Source organism: Rhinolophus hipposideros (genome assembly GCF_964194185.1).
Source record: "Rhinolophus hipposideros genome assembly, chromosome: X".
Classification (NCBI taxonomy): Eukaryota; Metazoa; Chordata; class Mammalia; order Chiroptera; family Rhinolophidae; genus Rhinolophus; species Rhinolophus hipposideros.
The window spans coordinates 45,036,184-45,062,559 of NC_138046.1; the positions used below are offsets into that span (position 1 = coordinate 45,036,184).

Genomic DNA, 26,376 nt, shown 5'->3' on the forward strand with positions numbered 1-26,376 from the left:
GGAAATATACCATCTTGTTATATCAGAAGTGTCATTTCAAGGAGAAAATGATCCCTGAATGAATAAAAGAGCTCTTCCATGAAATTAGAGATACTTGCAGTGATATTAAGATATTTGTCAGTATCCACCTTTTACAACTCAGGGGAGTGGTGAAAATCAAGTGTCTGGCAAATATCTATGAACACATGAGTACTTAAAAATAATGCAGCTCTTTAAATTTCTGAATTTGATTACTTTTCACATGGAATACAGAAATAACCATCAAATCAGGATAAACAACACATTTATTATTTCGAGACAGAAAAACATACTGAAGAGTTGGCACATGATGCTAAATGTGGAGGCCAGTATATGCTAAATTTGTGCTGCTTAGAGTCCCCACTCACCACAATTTAACAACTATTTTATAAGAGAAACTGAAGCATTGGGAAGCTAAAGTAAAAAACTGATGTATGTGATCTTTAGAGATCTTTTATAAAGACAGAAATATAACTTTCAGGCCCCTGACAGTATTCTTCGCTTTCAAATATCAAGAGGCTGATTATCAAAATAGCTTATATTTTTAATACAGTTTATCAAAGCAATTTTAACGTAATTCTTACCTGCAATCCCAGATTGAAATAATACTGCAAAACTTTTGTATCTAAAATTTAAAAAATTTAATTGTAGTCACTAAATGACATAAGCAATTAGAACTACCACTTAAAAATTTTTGAGTATTAAGGTAGATACAAATGTAGTCTTCCTACATCAACACCACCATCAGTTCCACCTTAGAGTAAATGACCATTTACCTACTACTACAGCTAAGATCATTTTCTGAGCCAAGGTTTAATCACCAAATACATACTTTATTTCTACTCTTAATACTAGCAGATGTTACAAGAATGCCACTCTGCTAATATTACAAAGAATCCAGTAAAGGAATTTTTTTGCTCATCTCAAGAGTACAATTTTACTTCAATACATATCTACTACATAAGCAATCATATTAGTTCTCAGTTAGTGGAGCTACTACATAGTACAAACTAATGCTCTGCTAATGCTAAAATTAGTTATGCCTACTGAGGTAACTAGCACTGTATGAAACAATTCGCCTTGTTTTTAGTCAACACGACTAACCACCACCAGAACTCCAAAGACAGGAGGCAATGAGCACAGTAACATCAAATAAGTTAAATCCTAAGATGATAAAATTTCTCCATAGAACTTAATTAAAATATTTCACAAATGAACATAAACTAGATGTAGGGGCGAAGAGGGAATAGTCTTAGCATTCCAATTATATAAATGTATTTTTACCGATTGACCTGGGATCCATGTATATTCTTATAAATAATATAACCTGAGTTCCACTAACGAATGAATTCTCACAAAACCCCTTTCTTAAGTTGGAGACTCCTGATACATATACATATGTTTACTGCCACTTTAAATGGCATGGGATTCCACTCCTTAGTATATACATACATCCACACAAAACTTATATACAAACGCCATAGCAGTTATTATTCACAATAGTGAAAAATTGGAAACCCAAATGTACATTAATTAATAGATAATAAAATGTGGTGTATCCATTCAATGAAATACTATTCAGCCATAAAAAATGAAGTAATGATATATGGTACACTATTAATGAAATAGGAAATCAAGAAGAGTTAATATTTTGCATGGCCTAGAGAGTGAAAAAAGAAGAGAGATAAAGATGAGGACTTTCATCACAGTCAGACTGGGTTTTAAGTGAAACTAAGAAAGCCAAGTGAAAATGTCTAGCAAGTAGCCAGCGACAAGTACCTGAAACTTAAAAGGCCAGGGTTAGACAGATTTAGGAATCATCTACATAAATGTGATACTGAAGTTTTAAGTTAGAGAGAACAGAATAGAGTTGAAGATCTTGGTGACTACTTAGGTGCTAGAAAAAAATTGAAAAGCAGCTAGAAAAATCAAGAGAATGTTACAGCAAAGAAATTATAAATAAGTTACAAATAACTTTCAACTACAATTCTCTTTTGAGAAAAACTGCCAGTGAGTGGTAACGAAGAACATCAAATGGAAAGCTACTCCTTAGTTTAATTAGGGAAACAAGAACATATGGCTGAAATCTAAGGCATACCAGACCCCCCAACTCCTCAAAAAAAAAAAAATTTTTTTTCCAAGTCTTCAAAGTTCAGTAAGAATCCTAAATACTAAATATCAAAGACTACAACAATTCAACACATTTGTGTTTGTGGTGGGGATTTAAGAAATGGAGAACATTTTGATATTGACTCCTGCTTTTCAAGAAAAACAACTGACAGAGCAAAAGTACCCAGTTGAGAATCTTCTCCAAGACAGACACATAAGCTACCAAAAAGCAGCATGAGTCAGCTCAACCATCCACTTCTTGATTATGCACAATATATTCTCAGATTTAGTTGCTCCATTCCTTAGTCATTTACTTAGCATTACGCTCTCAAGTCAATTTCCATTTGGTCCCTCCCCCTACTCCCATTGGTTAACCAGAGATATTCTCTAACATTAAAAAAAATAATAAAAATAAATTCCAGGGTTGGCCGGTTAGCTCAGTTGGTTAGAGCATGGTGCTAATGACACCAAAGTTGCCAGTTCAATCCTGGTATGGGCCATGTGAGCAGTAGTACCCTCTCTAATAATTTTTTTTTAATCCCAGACCTAAATAACTCTCACCCAAGTCTCAAAATGCATGTACCTTGAGGCAAATCACTGCCACTTGGATCACAGGAATAAGGTGGAGGTGGTGGGGGTAAGTCTGAAGCCTCTCCCACCTCAAAAGGAGGAGGAGGTGGGGGTGGAGGTGGTAGTGGTGGTGGCAGAGAGGCAGCAACAGCAGACATCGGAGCAGATAAGTATGGGTAGGATGGTGAAGTAATCACTACAAAACAAACAAAACATAATGTAACAATTCAAAACGGTAACACCTTATAAGCAGAGTTCATCTACTTCTTGTGTGTTCCAACATGGTCAAACAACTCTGCTTCTTAGGGTCTGACTTAAAAACAAAAATCTGGAAGGTAAATTGCCCCACATTCTCCTAGACATGCCACTTCAAAACAGGTTCATTACAGGTTGAGTTAAGGAAATTACTTGAAATTAAAAGGAAAAGCTTTGACTAACAAAACTTTGAACACCAGCTAACAGGTACATAAAAGAAAACAACAAAAAAAAAAACCATTAAAGCAAAAGTTTTACTTAGCTGAATACAAAGTTAAGGATGTTTTCAGCCATCTGACATTCTTAGTCAAATCAGAAGATATAGACACTAAGAAGAGAGACTAATTTGCATAGACAATAACAGATTTAAGTAATCCCTGAAGGTTTCTACTTGGTAGCATTAGAGTAATATAGGGAACTCTAAATCATGACAGTTCATTTCTAGAACATACGGAATCTAAAACAGACAAGTTTAGATGAAATAAATATCTTATCCCTTTAACTTTCTATACCTATTACTATAGTTCAAAACAATACCCACTTAGTAATTTCACAGTTTTTGACATAAGGAATTCAAATATAATTATGTTTAAATATTAATACATTCTTCTATGATGACAAATGAAACAATGTGGTTCCAACCTAGTAAAAATAAATTATCTCCATAATATACATAATATGCCAGATAAATCTGTTAAATTTTTTGACAAAAGATAAATGATACAACCCTTCAAGTTTAATTCAACATTTTAGCTAAGAAATTAAAATACTACATTTTATCATTGTGTGACCTGCACTATAACTTTAACCCTGAGAAATACAGAAAGATTAGTCTAGTCTATTCAATACAGGTTTAAGTTCAGAGTCTTAGAACAGTTAGTTTAGGTATAGCAAGTCAACACAGACTGAATTTGTTATTCTGAGAATTTAGCAACAGAAATTTAAGGCCAAATATTACAAATAATCCATTGTTTTCATTCACCAACATAAATATTAACAATACACTTATCTATACCCTTTAAACAATTACGGGGTAATAGTAATCGGAGATCTGGGTCTTAGGGTGATTTGCAACTTGATAAACAATTCTTTGGGGGTGATTAAACTGTTCTTTCTTGACTGTAGTGGTAGTTACAACTCTATGCACTGTCAAAACACATAGAACTAGGCACCAAAAAATGAATTTTACCATCTATAAATTAAACAGTAAATTATAAAAACTTGCTCAAGTAACTTTTCTGGAGTTTCGTCATACATGTGGAAATCTCCACTTTTACAGTTTGGAAGAGGAATTTGATTTTTAGACTATCTCCAAATGTTCTAAAAGCTTTATGGATTTGCTTTCTATAAAATAATGGCTTCTTCAACAAAGCTCCATGCTCATGCCTTTTAAATGAGCACTCAAATCACATCATTTAAAAATAAATGAATGAAACATGAAGCAACAAATGAACGAATAAAACAAACTCATAAATAAATAAATAAAACAAAATAAAACAAATGTAGACATGAACAACAGTATGGTGGTTACCAGAGGGAAAGGGGGATTGCAAGGAGGATGAAGCTAAAAGCATTCTCCTTAAGATCAGGAACAAGGCAAGGATGCCCAGTTTCACTTAACATAGTACTGGAAGCCCTATCCACAACAATCAGACAAGAAAAAGCAGTAAGAGGTGTCTAAGTTGGAAAGAAAGAAGTCATTATATTTGCAGATGACATATTATATATAGAGAACCCTAACGATTCCACCAAAGTTATTAGAAATGATAAATGAATTCAGTAAGGTAGGACACAAAATTGATATTCAGAAATCAAGCAATTTTATATACCAATGATTATCTGTCAAAAAGGGAAATTAATAAATCCCATTTACAATTGCATCGAAAAAAATAAAATACCTAGGAATAAATTTAATCAAGGAGGTAAAAGACCTGTACTCAGAAAACTGTAAGAAACTGAAGAAAGAAATTGAAGAAGATACAAATAAATGGAAGCATATACCATGCTCTTGGATAGGAAGAATTCACATTGTTAAAATGTCCATACTACCCAAAGCAATCTATAGATTCAATACAATCCCTATGAAAATACCAATGTCATTTTTCAGACAACTAGAATAATCTTAAAATTTATATGGAACCACAAAAGACCCTGAATAGTCACAGTAATCTTAAGAAAACAATAACAAAATTGGAGGTATAACACTATCTGATATGAAACTATTCTACAAGGCTATTCGAAACAAAACAGCATGGTCCTGGCATGAACACAGACACACATATTGATATACTGATGGAACGGAAATATTCCCACACCTATATGGAAATTTAATCTGTGACAAAGGAGGCAAGAACATACAGTAAGGTAAAGGCAGTCTATTCAATAAAAGGTGTTGGGGGAAAGTGGACAGTACATGCAAAAACATTAAACTGGACCATCTTCTTACTCTACTGTTTCCCCGAAAATAAGACCTAGCCAGACCATCAGCTCTAATGCATCTTTTGGAGCAAAAATGAATATAAGACCCAGTCTTATAATATATAAAAGCGGGTATTATATATTAATATTATATTATATTATACCCAGTCTTATGTTAAAATAAGACCATGTCTCATATTAATTTTTGTTCCAAAAGATGCATCAGAGCTAATGGTCTGGCTAGGTCTTATTTTCGGGGAAACACGGTATACACAAAAATAAACTCAAAATGCATTAAAAACTTACATATAAGACCCGATACCATAAAACTCCTAGAAGAAAATATAGGCAGTAAACTCTGACATTGCTCTTAGTGATATTTTTTCTGATCTATCTCCTCGGGCAAGGGAAACAAAAGAAAAAAATAAACAAGTGGTGCTACATCAAACTAAAAAGTTTTTCAACAGCAAAGGAAACATCCAACAAAATGAAACATCAACCTACTGAATGGGAGAAGGTATCTGCCAATGACATATCTGAAAAGGGGTCAATATCAAAAATTTATAAAAATTTCATACAATGCCAAAAAAAAATCCAATTAAAAGATGGGCAGAGAACCTGAATAAATATATCCAAAGAGGACATACACATGGCCAACAGACATGAAAAGATGTTCAATATCACTAATCATCAGAGAAATGCAAATTAAAACCACGAAGAGATATCACCTCACACCTGTCAGGATAGTCATCTTCAATAAATCAACAAACAAGAGCTGGCAAAGGTGTGGAGAAAAGGGGACTCTCGTACACTGTTGGTGGGACTGCAAATTGGTGCAGCCATTATGGAAAAGATTCGGAGGTTTATCAAAAAATTAAAAATAGAGCTACATATGACTCAGAAATTCCACTTCTGGGTATTCATCTGAAGAAATCGAAAAAACCAATTAAATAAGACATGCACCCCTATGTACATTGCAACACTATTTACAATAGCGAAGATATGGAAGTAACCCAACTGCCTATTAACAGACAATTGGATAAAGAGAATGTGGTACACATTCACAATGGGATATTACTCGGCCATAAAAAGAATGAAATCTTCCCATTTGCAACAACATTGATGGACCTAGAAGGTATTATGGTAAGTGAAATAAGTCAGACTGAGAAAGACAAACACCATATGATCTAACTTATATGTTGAATCTAAAGAACAAAGTAAACAAACAAAACAGAAACAGACTCACTGATACAGAGAACAAACTAAAGGTTACCAGATGGGAGCAGGGTTGGGGAGCTGAGTGAAAAAGTTGAAGGGATTAAGAAATACAAATTGGTAGTTACAAAATAGCCATGGGGATATAAAGTACAGCATAGAGAATACAGTCAACAATGTTACAACTATGTATAGTGCCAAGTCAGTACTAGACTAATGGGGAGGGGAGAATCACTGCATAAATTACATAATTGTCTAACCACTACACACTGTACACCCGAAACTAATATAAAATAATACTGAATGTCAACTATAACTGAAAAAATAATTTTTAAAAATAAAACAATTTCAGGCTGAGAAAAACAGCTAATGGAGTAAATTAATGGAGTTACCTAAAGAGAATGTGATTATGATCATCATGTAAAAACCAACTAGTAGACACAGAGGTAGTTAAATACGTTCTAATGAGGCTGAGAGAATATAGGGCAGAAAAAAATTTGGAGGTTACTGTCTGAATTCCTTGTAAATGCACATTACAATAAGCCCCATAAGGAAAAGCTTTTATAATTTCCAGTTGCTCTAGAGATGTATGAGCATCTCATTTGCAGGCTTAACAGAAATCTACAGCATTAACAGGTATACAGTTCAAGGGATGGCTCCAGAACAACGGAAGCAAACTTTTCTAAATTAACAGAAACCAATAAAATGCACTCAAAATGCTTGTTTGTTCCTGTTCATGTAGCTGTACCCTGCTTCAGGACATTTCAGTAGAAAATATGAATATACATAATAAAACCTTGCTTCCCATAACTTTAGTAGATTCTTCAGGAAGTGCTCATGCAAATAATATTCTCTGGGTTCTCACATTGCCCTTGAAAATCAGTTTGGTTGCATATAAAATCTTTGGTTCACACATTCTTTTATTAGCTTAAAGGTTACTCCATTTTCTTCTAGCATGAAGCATCACTGTCAAAGTATGTGATCATCATTTTCTTTTCTACTCGATAGGCTCTTTTACATAGATAATCAAAGGACTTTCTATTTCTTTGAAGTCCAGGCATTTTACTAGGATATCCTGGTGTTGGTTGTTCTGGGTCAATATTCGCAGGTATGCAGAGTAGTAATTCACTATGTAGTTTTAAAGGTTTTTTTTAATTTCAGGAAAATTTTCTGATTTACACTTTTAAGTATTTGTTCTTTCCCCTTTACTTTGGTTTTCTTCTTCAGGGACTTCTATCAGTATTTGATCTTTACCTAATGTTAGTATGTCACTTGTGAATCTTTATCTTCATTTTCTTTAATTTCACCCCCCCTTTCTTACATCTTTCTCTTAAAGCATTATCTGTTGTGTATACCGGGGGTGACAAAAAAATGTATACACATGACTTGTATTCATCTTTTGTTATCGGTATATATGGAATATTACAATTTTAATACAGTCTTTTTCATTTCTTAAAATGTGTATACAATTTTTTGGCACCCTCTGTATTTGGTCATGTTCTGTATAGTTTACTCTTCATTACTGAAATGACTTTCTTCCATTTCTAACACTTTCTTGAGTTCTGTCACCTGATCTGTGTTTTTCTGATTCTAATTTGTTAATCTTTAATGTTTTATATTATTTTATTAATGTCTAGCGCATTCTGAAATACCTGTTAATTAAGTTTAGCTTGTTTAGTTCTGTTTAATGGACACAAGGTTTTATGGTCTATAAGGACGTTATTCTTTTTTTCTTAAAACATCTTGATATAGGATTTGACCTTAGTGCTTTTCTTCTGTTCATTTTTATGTGAAATTATTTTTCATGAACTTTTAGAAGGAGGTAGACTATAGGAAAGATTTTCTGATTTCATAGTTCTCTCTTCTCTATTGTTTTTGTGTAGTGTTCAGAAACACAACTGCTTTCTAGAACTCCTTGGCTCTGATCTCCTCAACTTTAGTTTGGACCTGCTCTTTTCCCTATCCTGATGAATTCTGACTCCACTCCCAGAAGTTTTTCCCCAGTAAAGAATACTGTCCTAAAAGGAAGACCTGACAGGTTAGTTTTGAGAGTTCTTAGGTGTCAAATTGCTCTAAGACCTTCAGCCCCGACACCATGTACCCAAAGCACTCACCTAGTATTGGATAGGGCAAATCCCTTCCTAAACGTAGTTGCTCCTTCCAAATTGGCTGCCCCATTTTCCAATGAATTCTTATTAGTTCTTTAGGGGTTTTTCTATTCTCAGGTCCATCAGACAACATCCCTGATGCTTCCGTCTTCTTCCTCCCACACAGACCCTGACAGCATGGAGGTCTTGTGAAGTGGTGGTTTGTTCCTAACTGCTTAAATTTTGTGGTTTGTAGGGAATGACTTTTCACTTAGTTTTGTTGCAAGTATTGTCCATTGGTTTTGGTTTTGCTATTTCCATTTTTACTTGGGGTCTCAAATTGAAAAGCTATGCGGTTGTTGACACCACCTTCCCAGAGTTCTGCTGAGAATTTTATATTATCTCATTGGAATTCCACAACCACTTCATAACTTGGTACTGCAAGCACCTACAAACTCATAGATGAGAAAGGTTCAATAACCTGTCCAAAATTACATAGCTAGTCAAGTCATAAATCCAAGATTCTAACCTAGATCTCTTAAATTCTAACACCTATATTCTTATATTCATAGGAAAATGATTCATTATATAGAAATGTATTTATAGCAAACTTGTCAGGAATTAATTCTGTGAAGTGCAAAAAACATCTCTAAATTCCTGTATAATAAAACTTAAGTCGAAGTTTGAGAAAGTACATGTCCTCTAAATTTTCAGTGGGGTAGCAAAATAATGGCTACAAAATCACATCAAAGGCAAATTCGCAAGAAAAAATACTGAAACCCTGGCTCTCAAATTTCATGGATTCCTCAACTATAGTACATACTTTATTAAGTAGGTTAAACAAATGTAATCCTGGAAATTACAGTAATCCTATCACTACAACTGTTGCATGTGCATGTGCATGCATAAGAAAGGAAGCTTCCAAAGTAAGCAGCCACTAACAACCTACCTGGCCTGCCTTGTGTAGGTGAAGACACAAATAGAGGCTGTACAGCATTCTGTGAGGAAACTGAAGTAGTACTACTAGCTTGATTAGCTGTTGCACAGTTAGATAAGACTGGAGCTGGAACATTACTGGCACAGGAAGCTGCAATTGCTGCAGAATTTACCATCACCTGCAAATGTGGGAGAAAGTTTATAACTCTTGAGTTTGGTTTCTCAAATAATTTTACTCTCTCATCTGATCCTACATTTCAGGAAATAGTATTTTGATAACTAAAACACAGAGAAGTCAATCTTTATTTAACCATATATAGGAAGGTTATTTCTTTTAGAAGACCCCAGATTACTTTGAGAACTTCAACTTTTAAAATTTACTATTTTTCTGAAAAGGTAATATATATTAATATGACTCAAAAATCAAGTATAAAATTGTGTAATAACGAAGTTTCCCTTCAACCCCTGTTCTCCATCTGCCTAGTTCCCCTCTCCTCAAGCAAGTAACCGCTGTGTTTCCTGCATATTATCCTGAGATGTATACACTTAAAAAAAAAAAAAAAAACAGAGAAGGTGCTTTGATTTTTTTTTTTAATTCATGAGACTACAAATTGTGTTTCTGATTAGGCCACAGCACCCAATACAGGGCTGTGTAGAGTGAGGTGTTCCATAAATGGTAACAGACTCTTCTTCTTGAATACAGTCCCCAGTGCAGTCTCCATTTTCTTACCACCCACTATAGTGTGGTTGCTACTGCCTCTGGTCCTCAGAAACTGTATTCATGTATTCAAAGTCACCAGTGGTCTCTATGGCAAAAAAATCCCAGTCGACTCTTGTTAGCCCTCACTCTGCTTGACCTCTTGGAAACAGCTGACAACAACTGTTGAAAAGCTGACAACAACTTTACTGCTCCTTGAAATATTTTCTCCCTGGGGCTTCCATAATAATACACTCTCCTGCTTTTCGCAGCTCTTTGGCTGTTCCTTCTCTACCCATTTTCAAAAATTTGGTGATTCACAGGCTCTGTTCTAGATGATCTTCTCAATATCTTCCTCTGCCAGAATGATCTTATTCACTCCTATGCTTTCAGTAACCTTTTTGATGTCAACTCCCCATTCTACAGGAGAGCTTTACATTTAAGTTTCAGCATATGACATTGACGTGGCAGGTAATTTATATTAACTAACTCATTACATAAGAAGTTCAGAGTAGATTAACAACTGTTAGTCTAATATTGGCACATATAACAGTGTCTGGACCACAGTAGATACTCAATGTGCTGAATGAATTTACTAATGACTGTGCAGGGCACCACAAGGTATAATAATACTTAAGATAGGAATATAAGCAGATTCTTTGAAGTATGATGAAGAGCAAAGAGAACAAAAAGAAAAAAAGTCAGTTTCCTGTGTTCAGACCACTGCAACTGAATGCCTGATAACACTATAAAGATTACCTTCTGGGGGTAGTTGTATGAGGTAACTGTGTCCTGAGGAGACATAGAACATGGTCTTCTGTCCTGAAGAGACTTTAGTGAATACAGAAATAGAGTTAAGTAAGGAGAAATCAAGAAACCAAACAACATATCAATAAAGGATCTGCTTTGTTTTAACACCTCCTAAAATTAATAAAGGTCATCTGCTCTGAAAGTATTCAAATTTGGAAGTGACCAGTAAAATAACGCTCCAAAAATTATCACTCTAGTGCCTGATTTACATGACTTCTCTATTTCCGATCTATAGAGATCCTGATCATATCCAACTCTAGTCCCAATGCAAATAAGGTAACAGAGGACTGTAATTTAAATACTTTCTCAGTGGCCTTTCTTTCCTCAAAATCTTCAAAATTAGTAGGACCAACAACAGTTTTGCTAAAAGAAAGCATTCCATCTAAAGATGTAACTTGGAACAAGGGTGGATAATTGGTTATTCGGCTGCATCCTATGTAAACAGGATGTAGTATAATAGAACCACCACTCCCTCTGGCTCAAGACGTTGTCTTTGTGAAAGCAAAAATCATTTTATCAAATATACGGTGATGGAAGAACTGACTCTGGGTGGTAAACACACAGTGTGATATATAGATGATGTATTACAGAATTGTACATTTGAAACCTATGTAATTTTACTAACCATTGTCACCCCAATACACTTTAATTAAAAATGATTTTAAAAGGTTCAGAGTTATACATGACAGCAAAAACAAACAAAAAAACTAGCAACAGAAATGGGTAATAATGGTAAGAACACAAAGGGAATCGGGAAATAATCACAGAAACAAGGTTTGGAACCATATTGTGACAAAGATGAGCCCAACTTAACAAAAACTTAAGATTACACGTTTCTTAAATTTGTGTTCAAGTACAGCCAAAGTACCTCCAAAAAGCAAACTTCAGCCCTGGCTCAGAAGGCCCATTGTGAATGCTAAACAATTCTAGAGAAGGTTTTGGTTGAGAATCCTATGGAAATAAGTAGGAATAAATGTTCATCGCTTCTTAGAAGGCTCTGTGCCTGGAAATCTTTAAGTCCTACATTTGTCCTCTCCCCTTGGAATACTGTGAAAAAATTATGTAGAAACTTACTAGGGATTTGGTGACTGGAAGGTGGTAATGGAGCCCAACATGAAGAGACTGAAAGCTACTGGAATGTATAATAAAGTAAGTTCACAACAAAAAGGAACATGTGACAAGTGAAATTAAAGGGACAAAATAAAGTATCTACTTTTGTCACCTCTGATGGTGAGATTTTTTACTTGCTTTTTCAGTTGGGTGACTATTTCAAGAGATGGCATAAAAAGCATGTGATATGAGAATAGTAATCACAGAATGAGGGGAAAAACTATTATTTCTCTAGAAGGGGCAAAGGGAGGGAAGGAAAAACAGGGGAAGAGAATTACATATCACAGTTTTCTTCACCTTCCTAAAATGTATTGCTTAAACAGGAAAAACAAAAATTTAGTACATGAAGCTACCAGAATTAAGATTAATCACAGTTAGAGAATAGAGGGTAGTTATTCAAGTTCTTCACAAATATTCTAGTTCTCCTCCTGGGTACATGGTAGGTTGTTCTTCCTGGCCTCATCTAAAGTTCGGTTTGGCCATGAGACTTGTTTGGCCAATTAAATATTAGCAAAAATATTAAGAGCCAGTGTTCAATTTTCCTATCCTTAGCCTGCATTAAGGTGATTGTGAAAGCGCATGTCCATCAGCCATGGTCCTTGAGTCACTATGATGAACAAAGGCCTGCTACCAACCTGCACTGGACATAGAACATTAGCAAGAACACCCATCAGCTGTTCAGCTGTTGAGATTTGGAGGAGTAGTTACTGCAGCCTAACCTAGCTTGACAAAAACAGTAATTGTTAACTGGGGGCTAAATGTAGGGGGCTGCTGTAACAAAACCCTAACTTGAGTAGATTATGAACTTACAGCTCTTAATGGAAACGATTTGGAAAACAGAATTTTAGTTTTGTTTTGATTATTGTTGGCAGAATTTAGCAAATTATTTTAAGGTATAGAAAAGTAGCTTGTAGGCAAGAATAAAAGGGAGTAGAGAGTACTTGAAGACAGGGACTTGTAAGGCTGAAGAGGTAACTACTTCAACCCAAAACTATAAAAGACAAAATTGGTAAGTGCTCTGAACAACAAAGAACAGTTAAAACTTGGCCTCAAAGGAAGAATCACATCATTGTGAAAATCTGATTGCATTATGTTAAAGCAAGAGTCCAACTAAGGCTATAATATTGAGTAAAAACTTGCACTTGGACAAAACCGCTCATGAAAAAGCATCCAAAGGTATGGCTCTTCCATCAATGCCTGATAAACTCATGACAGTTGCGATCAAGTACAGAGAGACATAGGGAAAAGAAAGCAAAGCATTACAGTAAATCTAAATAGTGTGTCTATTATTAAAAAGAATTGTCAGTATGGATATTAGCACATGAAACTAATAGGAATAAAACAGTAAAAGAGCATAATAAATTAATCATACAGCCAGAGAAAACATGAGCAAAACTAAAACCATCCAACTGAGACAAAATGATCTTTGGGCCTCCAATTTTCTATGAGTAAGATGTAGGCTAATAAAGCTGCTCAGTTGCCAAAAAGGATTACTCCCTAATGCCTACTTCAAATGTGACCAAGGAAAGAAGAGTCTTGGAGTAACCAAGAGCCCCAGAAAACAATGAACCAGGGAGCCCCTCCAGGGGAACAGTCCCCATACCTAGGTTGGGGGCCTTTATAACATTTGTCCATCATGATGTCAGCATTGTTACAGGCAAGTAACCGTGTTTCTCCTATTTTCCCCCTCTCTGAGTGGGAATTTTTACTCCAATTTTCAGTCCCTGCTCTACCACTGTAAATCGCGTTTGTAGGGAGTAAATAACTTTGTAAGTTTGGTTTTAGTTCTCCAGATCAAGAGGAGCCACATCTGGATCCAATACAAAGAGTATTACGCATTTCCCAGAAACCTTGGGCTCCGAGTTTAACTACAATGAATGGAATTTGGGGGCTGCCTCCCTTGAGGTGGAAGCAAGTATTTTGCTTGTAGGAGGGAGTTTGAGTTGAAGGCTGTAGTCCTTAGCGCTGTTAAAATATTTACAACTTTTTGACTTCTAGGCACAGAGAAATTAGTTCCTCAGTGGGACATGCTCTGGCCAATGAAAAAGAAATGGAAAAGAAAGTGACACATGTCATCTCCAGGTGGAAGCTGTAAGAGCCATTGCACCATTCACTACCTTTTGTTTCTTGCCTTGGCAATAACGATAGAGCTTCCATAGCCTGAGTAGGGCCCACCCAGAGACCTCCACTGGACATGTAGCATAAAAAAAGCAAATTTTTCTTATATCAAGTAACTGAGATTCATAGACAATTCTTACTAATAGAAATATCATAAAATCCTCTAAAAAGGCATCACTGCCAATGTTCAAATTTCTTCATGTATCAATACATATTAGGAATACCTCTAGGGTCTCACCCGGCCACCAGCGAGAATATAGTGGTATGACTCTCCTATTAAAAAAAAAAAAAGGAATACCTCTAAATAGATTAACTTCAGAAAGGGAGTGTGAATTTGGATGAGTTAATTAATTTCTGGGTCTCAATTTCTTCATCTACAAAATTGGAATGATACCTGATAACCTCATAAAATTTAAATAAATTTATATGGATAGCTCTTAGAATAATGCCGTAGGACACAGTAGGAGCTATAAGTGCTTGCCATTATAAAATACCTACCAAGTTTGCTGTAGATTCAGTTGTGCTATAAACACCTGAAGTTTCATAGTCTGGTTCCAGAGGATATTGCCAAAGTAAAGTTAAAAAAAAAGAGCATTATATTATAGTTGGAAATTTTATAAACAATGATGAATGTCAGATTCTATCTAGATCTCACTGACCTGAAGGATAAGTATATTCCTCATGATATCCCCCTAGAAAAAAAGAAGTGTGTTTATGTAGGGCTTTTTAGCTCTGTAGAGCCAGATGGCCAGCACTTGCTTTTTTTCAAGTTTTATGGATATATGTTCAAAACTAAAATGTATACATCCTTGAAACAAGTCATTTGAGCTTTCATACCAGTCAAAAGATACTGAAGCCAGAGAATGGCTGTCAAGAGTATAAATATCTCCTCTGAAAATTCCCTTAAAGTTCAGGTAAAGGGGAAAAACCCAGCTGTATCCAATTTTCCCAGTCAGGCAGTAAAGTATGGCGATTCAGTTCACAGGCTCTGGAGTTAGATTTGAATCCTGATTAATTACATCAGTTTAGGCAGGTTATTTAATCTTTGTGCCTCACTTTCTTCACTATAAAACTGGGATTAACAGTACCTGGCTGGCAGGGGAGTGAAAAGAGCATAGCATGGTGCTTGACACGTAATAAATGGTGACTATTATCTGAGTATAAGCTACAGTTTGCACAGGTGGAAATTAAAAGGATTCACCATGCCTCATTTGTTTTTTAGCCTGTCAGGTAAATAATACACTTAAAATCGGTCTGTTCTCAAAGGATGGCTCAGTGGACTGAAGTACTTCACTGTAAGACTGGTGTAACATTGAAATGCAGACAAAGTCAATCTTCAATTGGACAGTTTTCCATGAAATAAAATCCCACAAGTCAAAATTGGATTTGATTCTTAAACACATCACTTAACAAACACACACACATCAACCCCTCCGGACATCAGGATTTAAGGTGAGGACAAAGATTTGGTTACTTTGAATATGCCACTACTGGTGAGCAGTACATCTGAAGGTACCCATGGTGCTCAGGGGAAAAGACAAAAGGGTCATGCTGAATAAAAGAGCACAGCGTATATATCCTTGAACATATGTATCCCTAAACGCATGCACATGCACATACAAAATCTTCAGATTATCCTTGTGCTAGATTTTTTGTACTCATTAAATTCTTAGAAATATCTATTTTCTTCCATATAAGGAACAGAAAGGAGAACATCACAGGAGAATAATGAATTTGATTGGTAAGTTGAGTCATTCAGACTGCCGTAATCCACCCAATTCCTCCAGAATTGTTTAAGTAGGCATATATCATTTTATAGTAAAATGGTAAAAATAAGCATACCCCATGGCAAAGAGGCACTATAACTACTGTTGAAGGTGTATATATATATATATACATATATATATATACACACATATATATACATATATATATATACACACACACATATATGCTTTAGAGTCAAACCCAAATTGAAAATTGACCTCTGCCAGTCACAAAGGACCACATATTATATTCTTCCATTTATATAAAATGTCTGGAATAGGCAAATCCATGACAACAAAAAGACTGGTAGCCGTCAAGGGCTTTGGGGGGGGGGAATGGGGAGTAGTTATTAATGGGTACAGGATTTCTTTTGGGGGTGACAAAAATGTTCTAAAATTGATCGCTGTGATGGTTATGCATCTGTGCATAGTTCTGTGACTATCCTAAAAACCAATGGATTGTACAGTTTAAAGAGAACTGTATGGTATGTAAATCACATCTAAATAGAACTGTTATAAAAAAAATTGGATCTGTGACACTTACCAAGAATATAACTGGTCATGTCATTTACCCTTCAAACCTCAATTTCTTTATATATAAAGTAAGGATACCGCATTTCTCAGAGGGATACAGTTTAAGTATTATATTAAATTATAAACAAAATTACTTAGTACATAGGATTCAATGAATAGTATGTTTACAGATCAAGTAAACTTCAGGCAATGAAGTTATTTCATAGCAGTCTTGTAAAATAATAGCCAATTACGTGAAAAGCCTAAGGTAGTTACAGTGGTACCTCGGTTTTTGAACGTAATCCCTTCTAGAAGACCGTTCGAATTCTGAAATGTTCGAAAACAGCCGACAGCTAGGCCTCAGGATCTTGCACTTAGCAGAAGTCACGTGCCCTGTTCGACTTCTGAGGCATGTACAGAAAACTGAAGCATTTACTTCCAGGTTTACGGAGTTCATAAACCGAAATGTTTGTCAACAGAGACGTTCGAAAACCGGGGCACTACTGTATTGGAAATGGTGAGGACAACATGAATAGTAAGTTACTAATAAGGAATAGATGTTTTCCATACTGAAATCTTACTGAATCAAAATTCACTAAAAAACTATGCAGAAGGCTGAAAATAAGTTACTACAATGTAGAGGCCTACAGAAACAGAAGTTTGTCCTTCTGAGAAATACCAAGACATCTTCCAAAACCTAGGAAGCTCTGAGACAAGAACTGATAACTTTCAAAATGAGCTACCAGAACAAAGTGAGACCCCCACCCCCAAACCAAAACTTTAGGTCTATTTCACAGCCCTGAATGCTAATACCAAAAGAATCATCTTTAAAAACAAATTTAGCTGTAATTGACTCACCATTGTCACTGTGGCCATCGCCCTCCTCTGAACTCAAAGTCTGTTTGCCTGAGCTATGTCCTTGCCTTGTGACACAGTATCTTGGATTAGGAAGAATCATTGTAGAGGGTCCTCCATGATTCTGTACCAAAGAGACACACACACACATACACACATACATGCAGTTCTCCCTACATAGTCAGAAAAAAACCTATATATATTTTTAATGTGTTTTACAACTTTAAAATGTGAGGAAATAATGATTAAGAAAACAGAAATATTAGCCCATACTATATAGACAATATTATTTGTCCACCTCTACCCTCTTCTCTAAGAACTTAAAACAACAACAATGAAAATGTTCTCTTCTCCCCCTTTAAAAGTGCTAAGATGAAAACTCATGTTTTCCAGGAAGGGCTTTATTTGGCCATTTGTACAAAAAGCTAAAATTTATCCACATTGCCTTTACTTTAAAAAGAGAAAAGTAAACAGATTATTGAGTAAAGCTTTTAACTACTTACAGGTAAAGTTGGATAAGCAGTCTCATCCCCTTCTTCAATTTCATAAAAAGTAATGGTTTCTTCCAAGCCCCTGGGCATCTGTCCATTCTCTGGGGCAAAGCTATACTGACACTCCTTATTCATGCAATGCATCTGGCGGTGACTACGTCTAAAGGAACTTAAATAGTTCGAAGAATGAAAAGGGAAAAATGATAAAATATGATAGTAACTTGATTCTAATTTCTAAATAACAGTTCAAGACATCTTAATGTTGACACTTTAAAAAAATTAGCCCATACATTTGTTGCTCAGCAATGAATCCAGAGTTACCAATTTTCTCTACCTTTCAACACTTAAAATTCACTTACTGAAGTTACAAAATAGCCACGGGGATATAAAGTACAGCGTAGAGAATATAGGCCATTATGTTGCAACAACTATGTACAGTGCCAGGTGGGGACTAAACTCATTGGGGGAAACTGCATAAATTACATAAATGTCTACTATGCTGCACACCTGAAACTAACATAATACTAAATGTCAACTGTAACTGAAAAAAACATAAATAAAAAATAAATTTTAAAAATTCATTTACCGAGATCTATAGGAGAAGTTATCATAGCTCTGGCAGCACCTTTTACCTGGGCCAGGGTAAAAATCAACTTTAGGCCCCGCCACATTATGCCTGTTTATAAAGTGAGATGAATCCCTAAGAATAAAGGGAAAGGAAAACAATTTTTTGTTCACCAGTGCTTGAGTAGTTGCTGTTTGTAATTAAATAGCAATAACACACATCCTCCTAAAAACATTCGCACTACAGGCATTAGGCCTATCTATTATCGATGCATATAGTGCCATATACACAGCACCCATCTCGATGGCATTCTATTTCTACCATCTCTTCAACTGCTCCCTATTTTTCCCTAGACTATGAGAATATGAACCTTCCAATAAATTCATTTGACAAGAATTTAAGAATATATCAGTTCCATTCTCTATTCTTTCCATAGGTAGAAATTATAAAAGAAATCTAAAGTATTATTCCTAAATTCTACTGTAATTCTGTCCAGGAATTATTTCCAGTATCTAAACAGAGATATGTATTATCTTAAAAGTCAGCTGAACCTTACCTGGGCATCCCAAATCCCCGACCTTGTGCCTGAGATGAATGTTGAGGATGAAAATGTTCACTAGCCATAATATCACCAGTTGTCTGTGAGTAGTGCATTGCAGGGTCATGCCCATAATGCATACTATGCTGAAGCCTTGGAGGAAGGAGGGGGTCTCCCCTGCTGTAAGCCATAGTCATATAAACCTCTTTCCCTCTAACTTTCTTGAACATCTTCTTCCGTTGCTTCATGTCCATCTCTGACATAACTTTCAGACAAACAAAGAAGTAGCAAAAAAGCTTCATAACCAAAAGAAAAGATCCATTGTCTCCCCCACCACTCCTACAAATGCCTAAAATGTTCAAATGTTTTTCCTAGGAACAAACCAAATAAATACAGGGAGGGAATTTTTTTATTTTTTAAGGAGGTACTAGATCTTCCATTTGGAAGGGCCAAACCAGCAGGTAATTTCTGTATCAATGGACATTTCAACACTATATTTAGGCAGCTTTGGTCATCAAAATGTACAGTCAGTCATCCAGTTACCTATTGCACTATTATCCACAAAATTACTATGTCTATTGATCTATGGCTGCTCCCGTGAGATGTTTTCCTACTTGTTTGAGAAATCTTTTCCCTTCATGTTTTATAATCTAAAATCAATTCCAGTAAGTTTACATAAAGTACTTAGAACAGTGGTTCTCAGTCAGGGACAATTTTGCCATTGACCCCTTGGGGCACATTCAGCAACGTCCGGAAACAATTTGGTTGTCCCAACTAGGGGAAGGATGCTACTGGCATCTAGTGAACAGAGGCCAGGGATGCTGCTAAGCATCCTACAAAGCACAGGAGAGCTCCCCATAAAGTATTATCCATCCCTAAATGTCAATAGCACCAAAGCTGAGAAATCGACCCCGGAACAAGACTTACATATACCTTTCTAAAAAGTACAATGTAGGGTACAAGAAGGAGAGAATAAAAACCTGCAGTATACAAACCAATTTCTGGGACATAGCCCCTGGAAATTTTCTGGTAACCTCTTCCTTTCCGACTGGGTACAACATTCCAGGCAGGAACAGGTGTCACTTGGGTAACTGGTTTTAAGTTAGCCAGCGGAACAACATGCCTTAAAGTTAAAGGTACCACCGTGAAGCCATTGCAACAGACTTAATTTTCATTTGATGCACATAACCCACCCTTCCTGATTCATTTTCAAGTGTATTCTACTTAAACCTATTGATATTAGCTTCCCTGTTGAGGTTTTCTTTTTAGGTTTAGAAAACCTAGAAGTAGTTTATACAATTTCACAGCTGTTTTTAGTATACATCACGTTCCATAGGAAAGACTGTGGCACACTAGTTTACAAATATTTGTTGTATACATAGTTTACAAATATTTGTTGTATACATAGGTATACAGCCATGTGTTGCTTAATAAAGTGGGTAGGTTCTGAGAAATGTGTTGTTAGGTGATTATGTCATTGTGAAAATATCTTAAGTGTACTAACACAAACCTAGATGGTCTAGCCTACTACACATCTAGGATATATGGTATAGCCTATTGCTCCTAGGCTACAAACATGCACAGAATTTTATTGTACTGAATACTACAGGCAATTGAAACACAATGTTATTTGTGTATCTAAACATATGTTAACATAGAAAAGGCACAGTAAAAATATGGTATAAAAATAAAAAATGGTATACCTGCATAGGGCATTTACCATGAAAGGAGCTTACAGTACCAGAAGTTGCTTTGGGTGAATCAGTGAGCGAGTGGTGAGTGAATGTGAAGGCCTAGGACATTACTGTACACTATGGTAGGCTTTGTAAACACTGTCCCACAAACCCTCCCCCTGCTTCCTTACAACAGGGTCAGTAATATAACTTTAAAGCTGTCAGTGCTGTCCATGAACCCTTTGGGCTGGATGAATGTGAACATGAAGCTCCATGTAGGTTGGATTAATTGGAAATATTGAGGAGAAACTGGCTGGTTGAGGTGCAGACCACAACAGTGACTGTCAGGGAGTGGAAGGTGGTCTGAGGATAACTAGGAAGAAATCAAGATGGAGACAAAAAGGAACATAGGGATTGTCATGACAATGTGCTATTGGCCACCGCATGTTGGAGCAGTGGTCAGATTAAGAAACCTTGTGGTATTCATTTAAAAAAGAAGATGTTTAACACGGAGAGGGTATAGAACTGGGGATGCAATAGTTTGACTTTGGAAATTTGTTTTTAGTTCCATTGACCCTATTGGGGACAAAGGGCACTCTCTGGCATTAAATTGATGGAAAAAATAAAACTTATTTTTGTTTTATATCATTACAACCTGAAAATATTCCCAAAGTACAGGGACAGGTTGGCTCCACACTAGCACAGAGTTTCTATGGAAGTGGCAGTTTCCCCAAAAATAAGACCTAGGCAGACCATCAGCTCCAATGTGTCTTTTGGAGCAAAATTAATATAAGTCTGGCTAGGTCTTTTTTTCAGGGAAACATGGTAATACTTGTTAAGATAGCTCCTGTGGACCTGTGTCCTTGTACAGAATCTTAGGTCCTCAACAGAGAATTTACAGCAATGCACTCTGAAGTACATCAAGCTAGATTTGGGAGGGCTATAATGTCCTCTAAGTATGTCATGATGGGGGGACAGGCTCCCCTATGTTGAAACGGGGTGGGGATGTAATCTCTGTACTCAAAACTGAGGTGCTGTGAGATCAAGGGAATCTACTGCCAAGCCCCACAGATATGCTCCCATCAGAGGAAAAACAATTCCTCCTGAACCACATATCCTTCTATTTCTTACAGGCGATTCAGCTCCATTACAATCTTATGCATAGAACAAAACATCATTATGCAGCACATATATGTATTGAGTTTTCACCCTTTAGCATTTACTTTTACAATTCAAGATAACTTATCTGAGGCCAGTACCAGATACAACTTTGGTTCTCTTACTAGCATCCTGGTAACTCTCAATTTAATATTACAGAAAGGCATCAGGAGCCAAAGATTTTAAGAATTCAACACGTTATTATATTCTTACTTTTCTGCCAATTCTTCAATGAAGACTGTTACTGAACTGTTCTCATTTCCAACTTCCTGAATATGAGCATTATAATATCTTCCACCTGTTTCCAAGCGAACCTGAAAAAGGGGAAGAGACAATAAGAACACGTCTAATCTCAAGCCTATTGGCAGATGTGGCTTCTGCCGAACACAAATACCACTTTTCCCCAATGGAGTTGTGTCTACTTATTGAAAAGCAGTTGCTAATCAACAATGCCAGTCTGGTTCAATGGACACAGTACACACTCAAAGAGCCTTACATCTAATGAAAAAAGTCTGTAATTAAAACTTAACACAAACATTAATAATTTTTCTAGCATTTTCGTAAATTAGTTTCATTGAACTCATATTAATGACTAAAACCATAATCTTAGAAAAAACAAATCACTGATTCTTTGCAGAAGGAACTAACCTGACACTTGTCTCCCAAATAGTACTGTCTCCCAGCATACTCCAAGTAATCAGATTTTTGAAATTCTGTTAAGAGAAAATGAAGAATCAAGCTCAACTGAACTGGTTCTTTTCCTATTCTACATCATTTATTTTTCTAATTTACTTTTACCACAGTGTCCTTATAATAGTACCACTAGGAGCTAAAATCTGGGGTGAGAAGTCCGAAAGGGTCATTCTGTCACTCCTGATGGGTTAGGTTATTTCTGTGGCCAATTTAAGGAGACCTGCAATTATAGTTTTGTGCTACAAAACACAAATAGGTGGAAATTAGGTGGTCTGAATCTTGGAGTTGGTCAAATACCAGTAAGGTAAAATTTGGACGTAGCATACTTCACTAAAAAAAAGAAAAAAGTAACACTATGCAGCTTCTTCAAAGCCGCCTATTATTTTTAACAACTTATTGTGTTCCACCTGGTCTTAACCTCATCCTATACTGTAACTACACCTAGGTTCACAAGGTTCAAGGAGTTGAATATGAAATATTAAAGGCTACCTCTAAGACAGAACCTTAAGGCCTACTTTGATCAACCTAGTTATCTATTAATAATAAAGGAGAGATAATCAATTACCTATTTCAAGGATTAGCAAACTTTCTCTATAGCCAGGTAAGTATTTTAACCTTTGTGGACTACAAAGACTCTGTTGCAATTATTTGACTTTGTCATAAAACTTTACTTATGGACACTGAAATTTAAATTTCACATAATTTTTATTTGAGTTTTATATAACATATCGTTCTTTCCATTTTTTTTGCCATTTAAAAACATAAAGACCATTCTTAGCTCACAGAACGTACAAAAACAGGTGATAGGCCAGGTTAGGTCCACAGGCCATAGTTTGCCGACAGCTGACCTATTCATTTATCAATGAGGACAGTCTTAACCCTTTAAATTTCAGATGAGCTTATTTCTAGTTACTAGAGGTTTCCGATACTCTTAGTTATCTAAAGGCTGTCTCCACACAATCTTTGCAAAGTTGAAGTCCCAGATAAACATCAGACTCTAAAAGATCCCTTCCCACTTCTAAACCTATTTGTTTTCTCCTTTGGATTCAAATCATGTATTGAATAGGGCAAAAGTGACTAGCTGTTTTTTGTTTTTGTTTTCAATAACAGTATATTGAAAATGTCCCTCATTAAAAACAATTTGCAAAATTATTCCCCTGGATCTATAAGGATTCAAAAGTGTCCTGTTGATATTTCATTACCTTTTCTGCTGTCCAACCAAACATCAAATTCTACATTACGATAGATTTCTGGATCCAGAGCTTTGAGCACCTTATAGGGCAAGAGCATCTTTGATGGATTCTCTGGAGACTAAAACAAAAATAATCACGCTACAAACTCACCATCCTTAGCTAAAGTATTCCTTAAGAAAAAGTTATTTTCTTCCTTAAAAAAAAACAACTATATACATATGCCTCCCTTTACTTCTTTATTGAAGAAATAAATGTCACAATAAATTTTATTGTGTATTTTAAAAATCAGGACACTAAAGCAAAATGCAGATAATCTAAAAGGTTTTAGATGGCAGAAGGGAAATACTGTCTAAAGCACCCAATTCAGGACACATCTTATATAAATCACTGCAACACAGGTCAGGATTCAAGATTCAGTCAGAGCTACCAACAAGTTTCATCTTGATACGTACACAGAGGTGCAAGTGTTTCTGTACTCTAAAATCACTGGAAACTGCTGAAAAGTTTACTTCACTTTGGTCAATATCTGTTGCAATGTCCAAAGGAATTACCTTTTTCTTCTTTCCTAGAAATTTACCATATTCAATACTTTTCCCAAATTACCAGCACTTGGAGCATACAAAGAAATTGTAATAATATTTGCCCTATTTAGTTAGCCAGCCTCAAACTGAAGGTCTGCTAAATTTTAGGCCAATATAGATGGTAAAATTTCTCCTGTTTCTCCAAACAGGGTTATTACCTACTTTCTTCGAGTAGACTAGGGATAAGCACTATTATTCTTTAATGACAAAAAGAAATCTCATCATCAAAAGACTGATTACAAACTAAGTATCTACTAGGTTTGTAATATTACTTTAAATTGAACAGCTGCTGAAATTTCTCAAGTGTTCAGTTTGCTTTGAAAAAAACTGTAATTCCGTAAGAACAAAAATTCAGAGAACATTAAGCATACATTTTTGGATTAAGACTTCCACAAAGGAAAACATCAGCTCCCTTCCCCAAACCATATAATTAGAAAGGATTATCTGACCTTAACTAGTTGGAGTTACAATGCTGCAAACCAAGATTATGAAAAGTCTTTGCCCTAGAAAATCTCAAACCTTTGCTTCTTCTGTTCCTTGATTGTACCCCTCTGGTATATCTTCAATATTGCAGCAAGCACCCCACTCTTCAGTCCTAATTTAAAAGATTTAGAACAAAGAGCTTTATATAAATGTAGTAGCTAAGAAACTCAAGCCTAACAACTATTCCACCACCTAGCGGTAAAGCAGCTCAGTTCTAAAAATGAGGCAAATACTTCTTTATTCCAACATTTACAGTTATGCTTCCTTCGTGTAAGTATGTGCTACAATATACTTAGCAGATTACCTGTTGTATTTCATAACTCCTGTGGGGACACATTCTTAAGATGGTCTCTATGATCCCCACCTCTTGCTATTGAAAACCTTGTGTCAGTTCCCTCTCCTTAAGTTTGCTCCTAACCAATAAGCAGGATGTGTATCATTACACTACATAAGAATGTAATGCCTGTCTTGCTGGTCTCTCGCTTGCTGACTATGACTATAAGGAAGCAAGCAGCCATATTCACCAACCCCATATGGCAAGGAGCTGAGGGTTACTACCTCTGGCTGACAGCCAGCAAAAAACTGACGTTTTCAGTCCTACACCTGCAAAGAACTGAATACTGCCAACAATCATGTGAGTGGGGAAGTGAATGCTTCCCCAAAGCTCCAGACAAGAACTCAGTCCTGATCAACACCCTCACTGCAGTCATTTGAGACCCTAAGTGAAAGATCCAGCTAAGCGGTGCCCAGATTCCGAACCCATCTAAATTATTAGATACATGTGTTGTTTTAAGCTGCCAAGTTTGTAGTAATATTGTTATGTAGCAATAGATAATACACGCTGCCTTCCTAATAGTACTGTTCCCATAAGCCTGAGGCCTTAGGACAAATAATCAGTAAAGAATGAAGAACTTTTACCTTGATATGTGGTTGCTGCCCCTGCATTCTAACCATTGATACCCCAATAAATTTTAATTAAAAAAAAAACCCTCTTCTACCATATATATATCGTGTATATATATACATGTATATATATATATACGTGTGTGTATATATATATGTGTGTATATATGTATATGTGTGTGTGTATATATACATATATATGTATAATATATATATATATATATATGTATATATATCGAAAGCATTAAACATCAAAGAAATAGAACTGCAAGACAAAACGGTAAGACCTGACGGGCACTAAGCCTATCTGAATTTCCAGACAGAACAAGTAATCAGGAAGAAATATTATCTCAAACACAAAGTTTTTCATTAAAGCTGTTCAATAACAGCTGTTTCCTCAGAGGCCACAACATACAGTCCTAGTACCATGTTTCCCTGAAAATAAGACCTAGCCAGACAATCAGCTCTAATGTGTTTATTGGAGCAAAAATTAGTATAAGACCTGGTATATATTATATTATAATTATATTATATATTATGCTGGGTCTTTTAGTAAAATAAGACCAGGTCATATATTAATTTTTGCTCCAAAAGATGCATTAGAGCTGATTGTCCAGCTAG

The 26,376-nt window shown here is 35.7% G+C and overlaps 1 protein-coding gene across 5 annotated transcripts in view; it reads right to left on the bottom strand.

The window, feature by feature from the left end:
• Positions 1-26,376, bottom strand: part of ALG13 (ALG13 UDP-N-acetylglucosaminyltransferase subunit) — a 69,572-nt gene that overhangs the window by 12,230 nt on the left and 30,966 nt on the right. For 3 of the 5 annotated variants that reach the window (XM_081042365.1, XM_081042367.1, XM_081042366.1), the window contains 14 exons: positions 24,889-24,964; positions 23,798-23,906; positions 22,551-22,615; positions 22,116-22,216; positions 20,067-20,194; positions 19,090-19,336; positions 18,555-18,668; positions 17,981-18,137; positions 17,481-17,601; positions 14,842-14,891; positions 11,065-11,136; positions 9,622-9,787; positions 2,711-2,893; positions 603-643 (listed from right to left, as the gene is read on the bottom strand). In XM_081042365.1, the coding sequence (XP_080898491.1) occupies positions 603-643; positions 2,711-2,893; positions 9,622-9,787; positions 11,065-11,136; positions 14,842-14,891; positions 17,481-17,601; positions 17,981-18,137; positions 18,555-18,668; positions 19,090-19,336; positions 20,067-20,194; positions 22,116-22,216; positions 22,551-22,615; positions 23,798-23,906; positions 24,889-24,964 (1,630 nt within the window). Of the gene's footprint in view, positions 1-602; positions 644-2,710; positions 2,894-9,621; positions 9,788-11,064; positions 11,137-14,841; positions 14,892-15,002; positions 15,036-17,480; positions 17,602-17,980; positions 18,138-18,554; positions 18,669-19,089; positions 19,337-20,051; positions 20,195-22,115; positions 22,217-22,550; positions 22,616-23,797; positions 23,907-24,888; positions 24,965-26,376 lie in introns of all 5 variants that reach the window. The other 2 variants (XM_081042363.1, XM_081042364.1) reach the window with 1 other exon arrangement.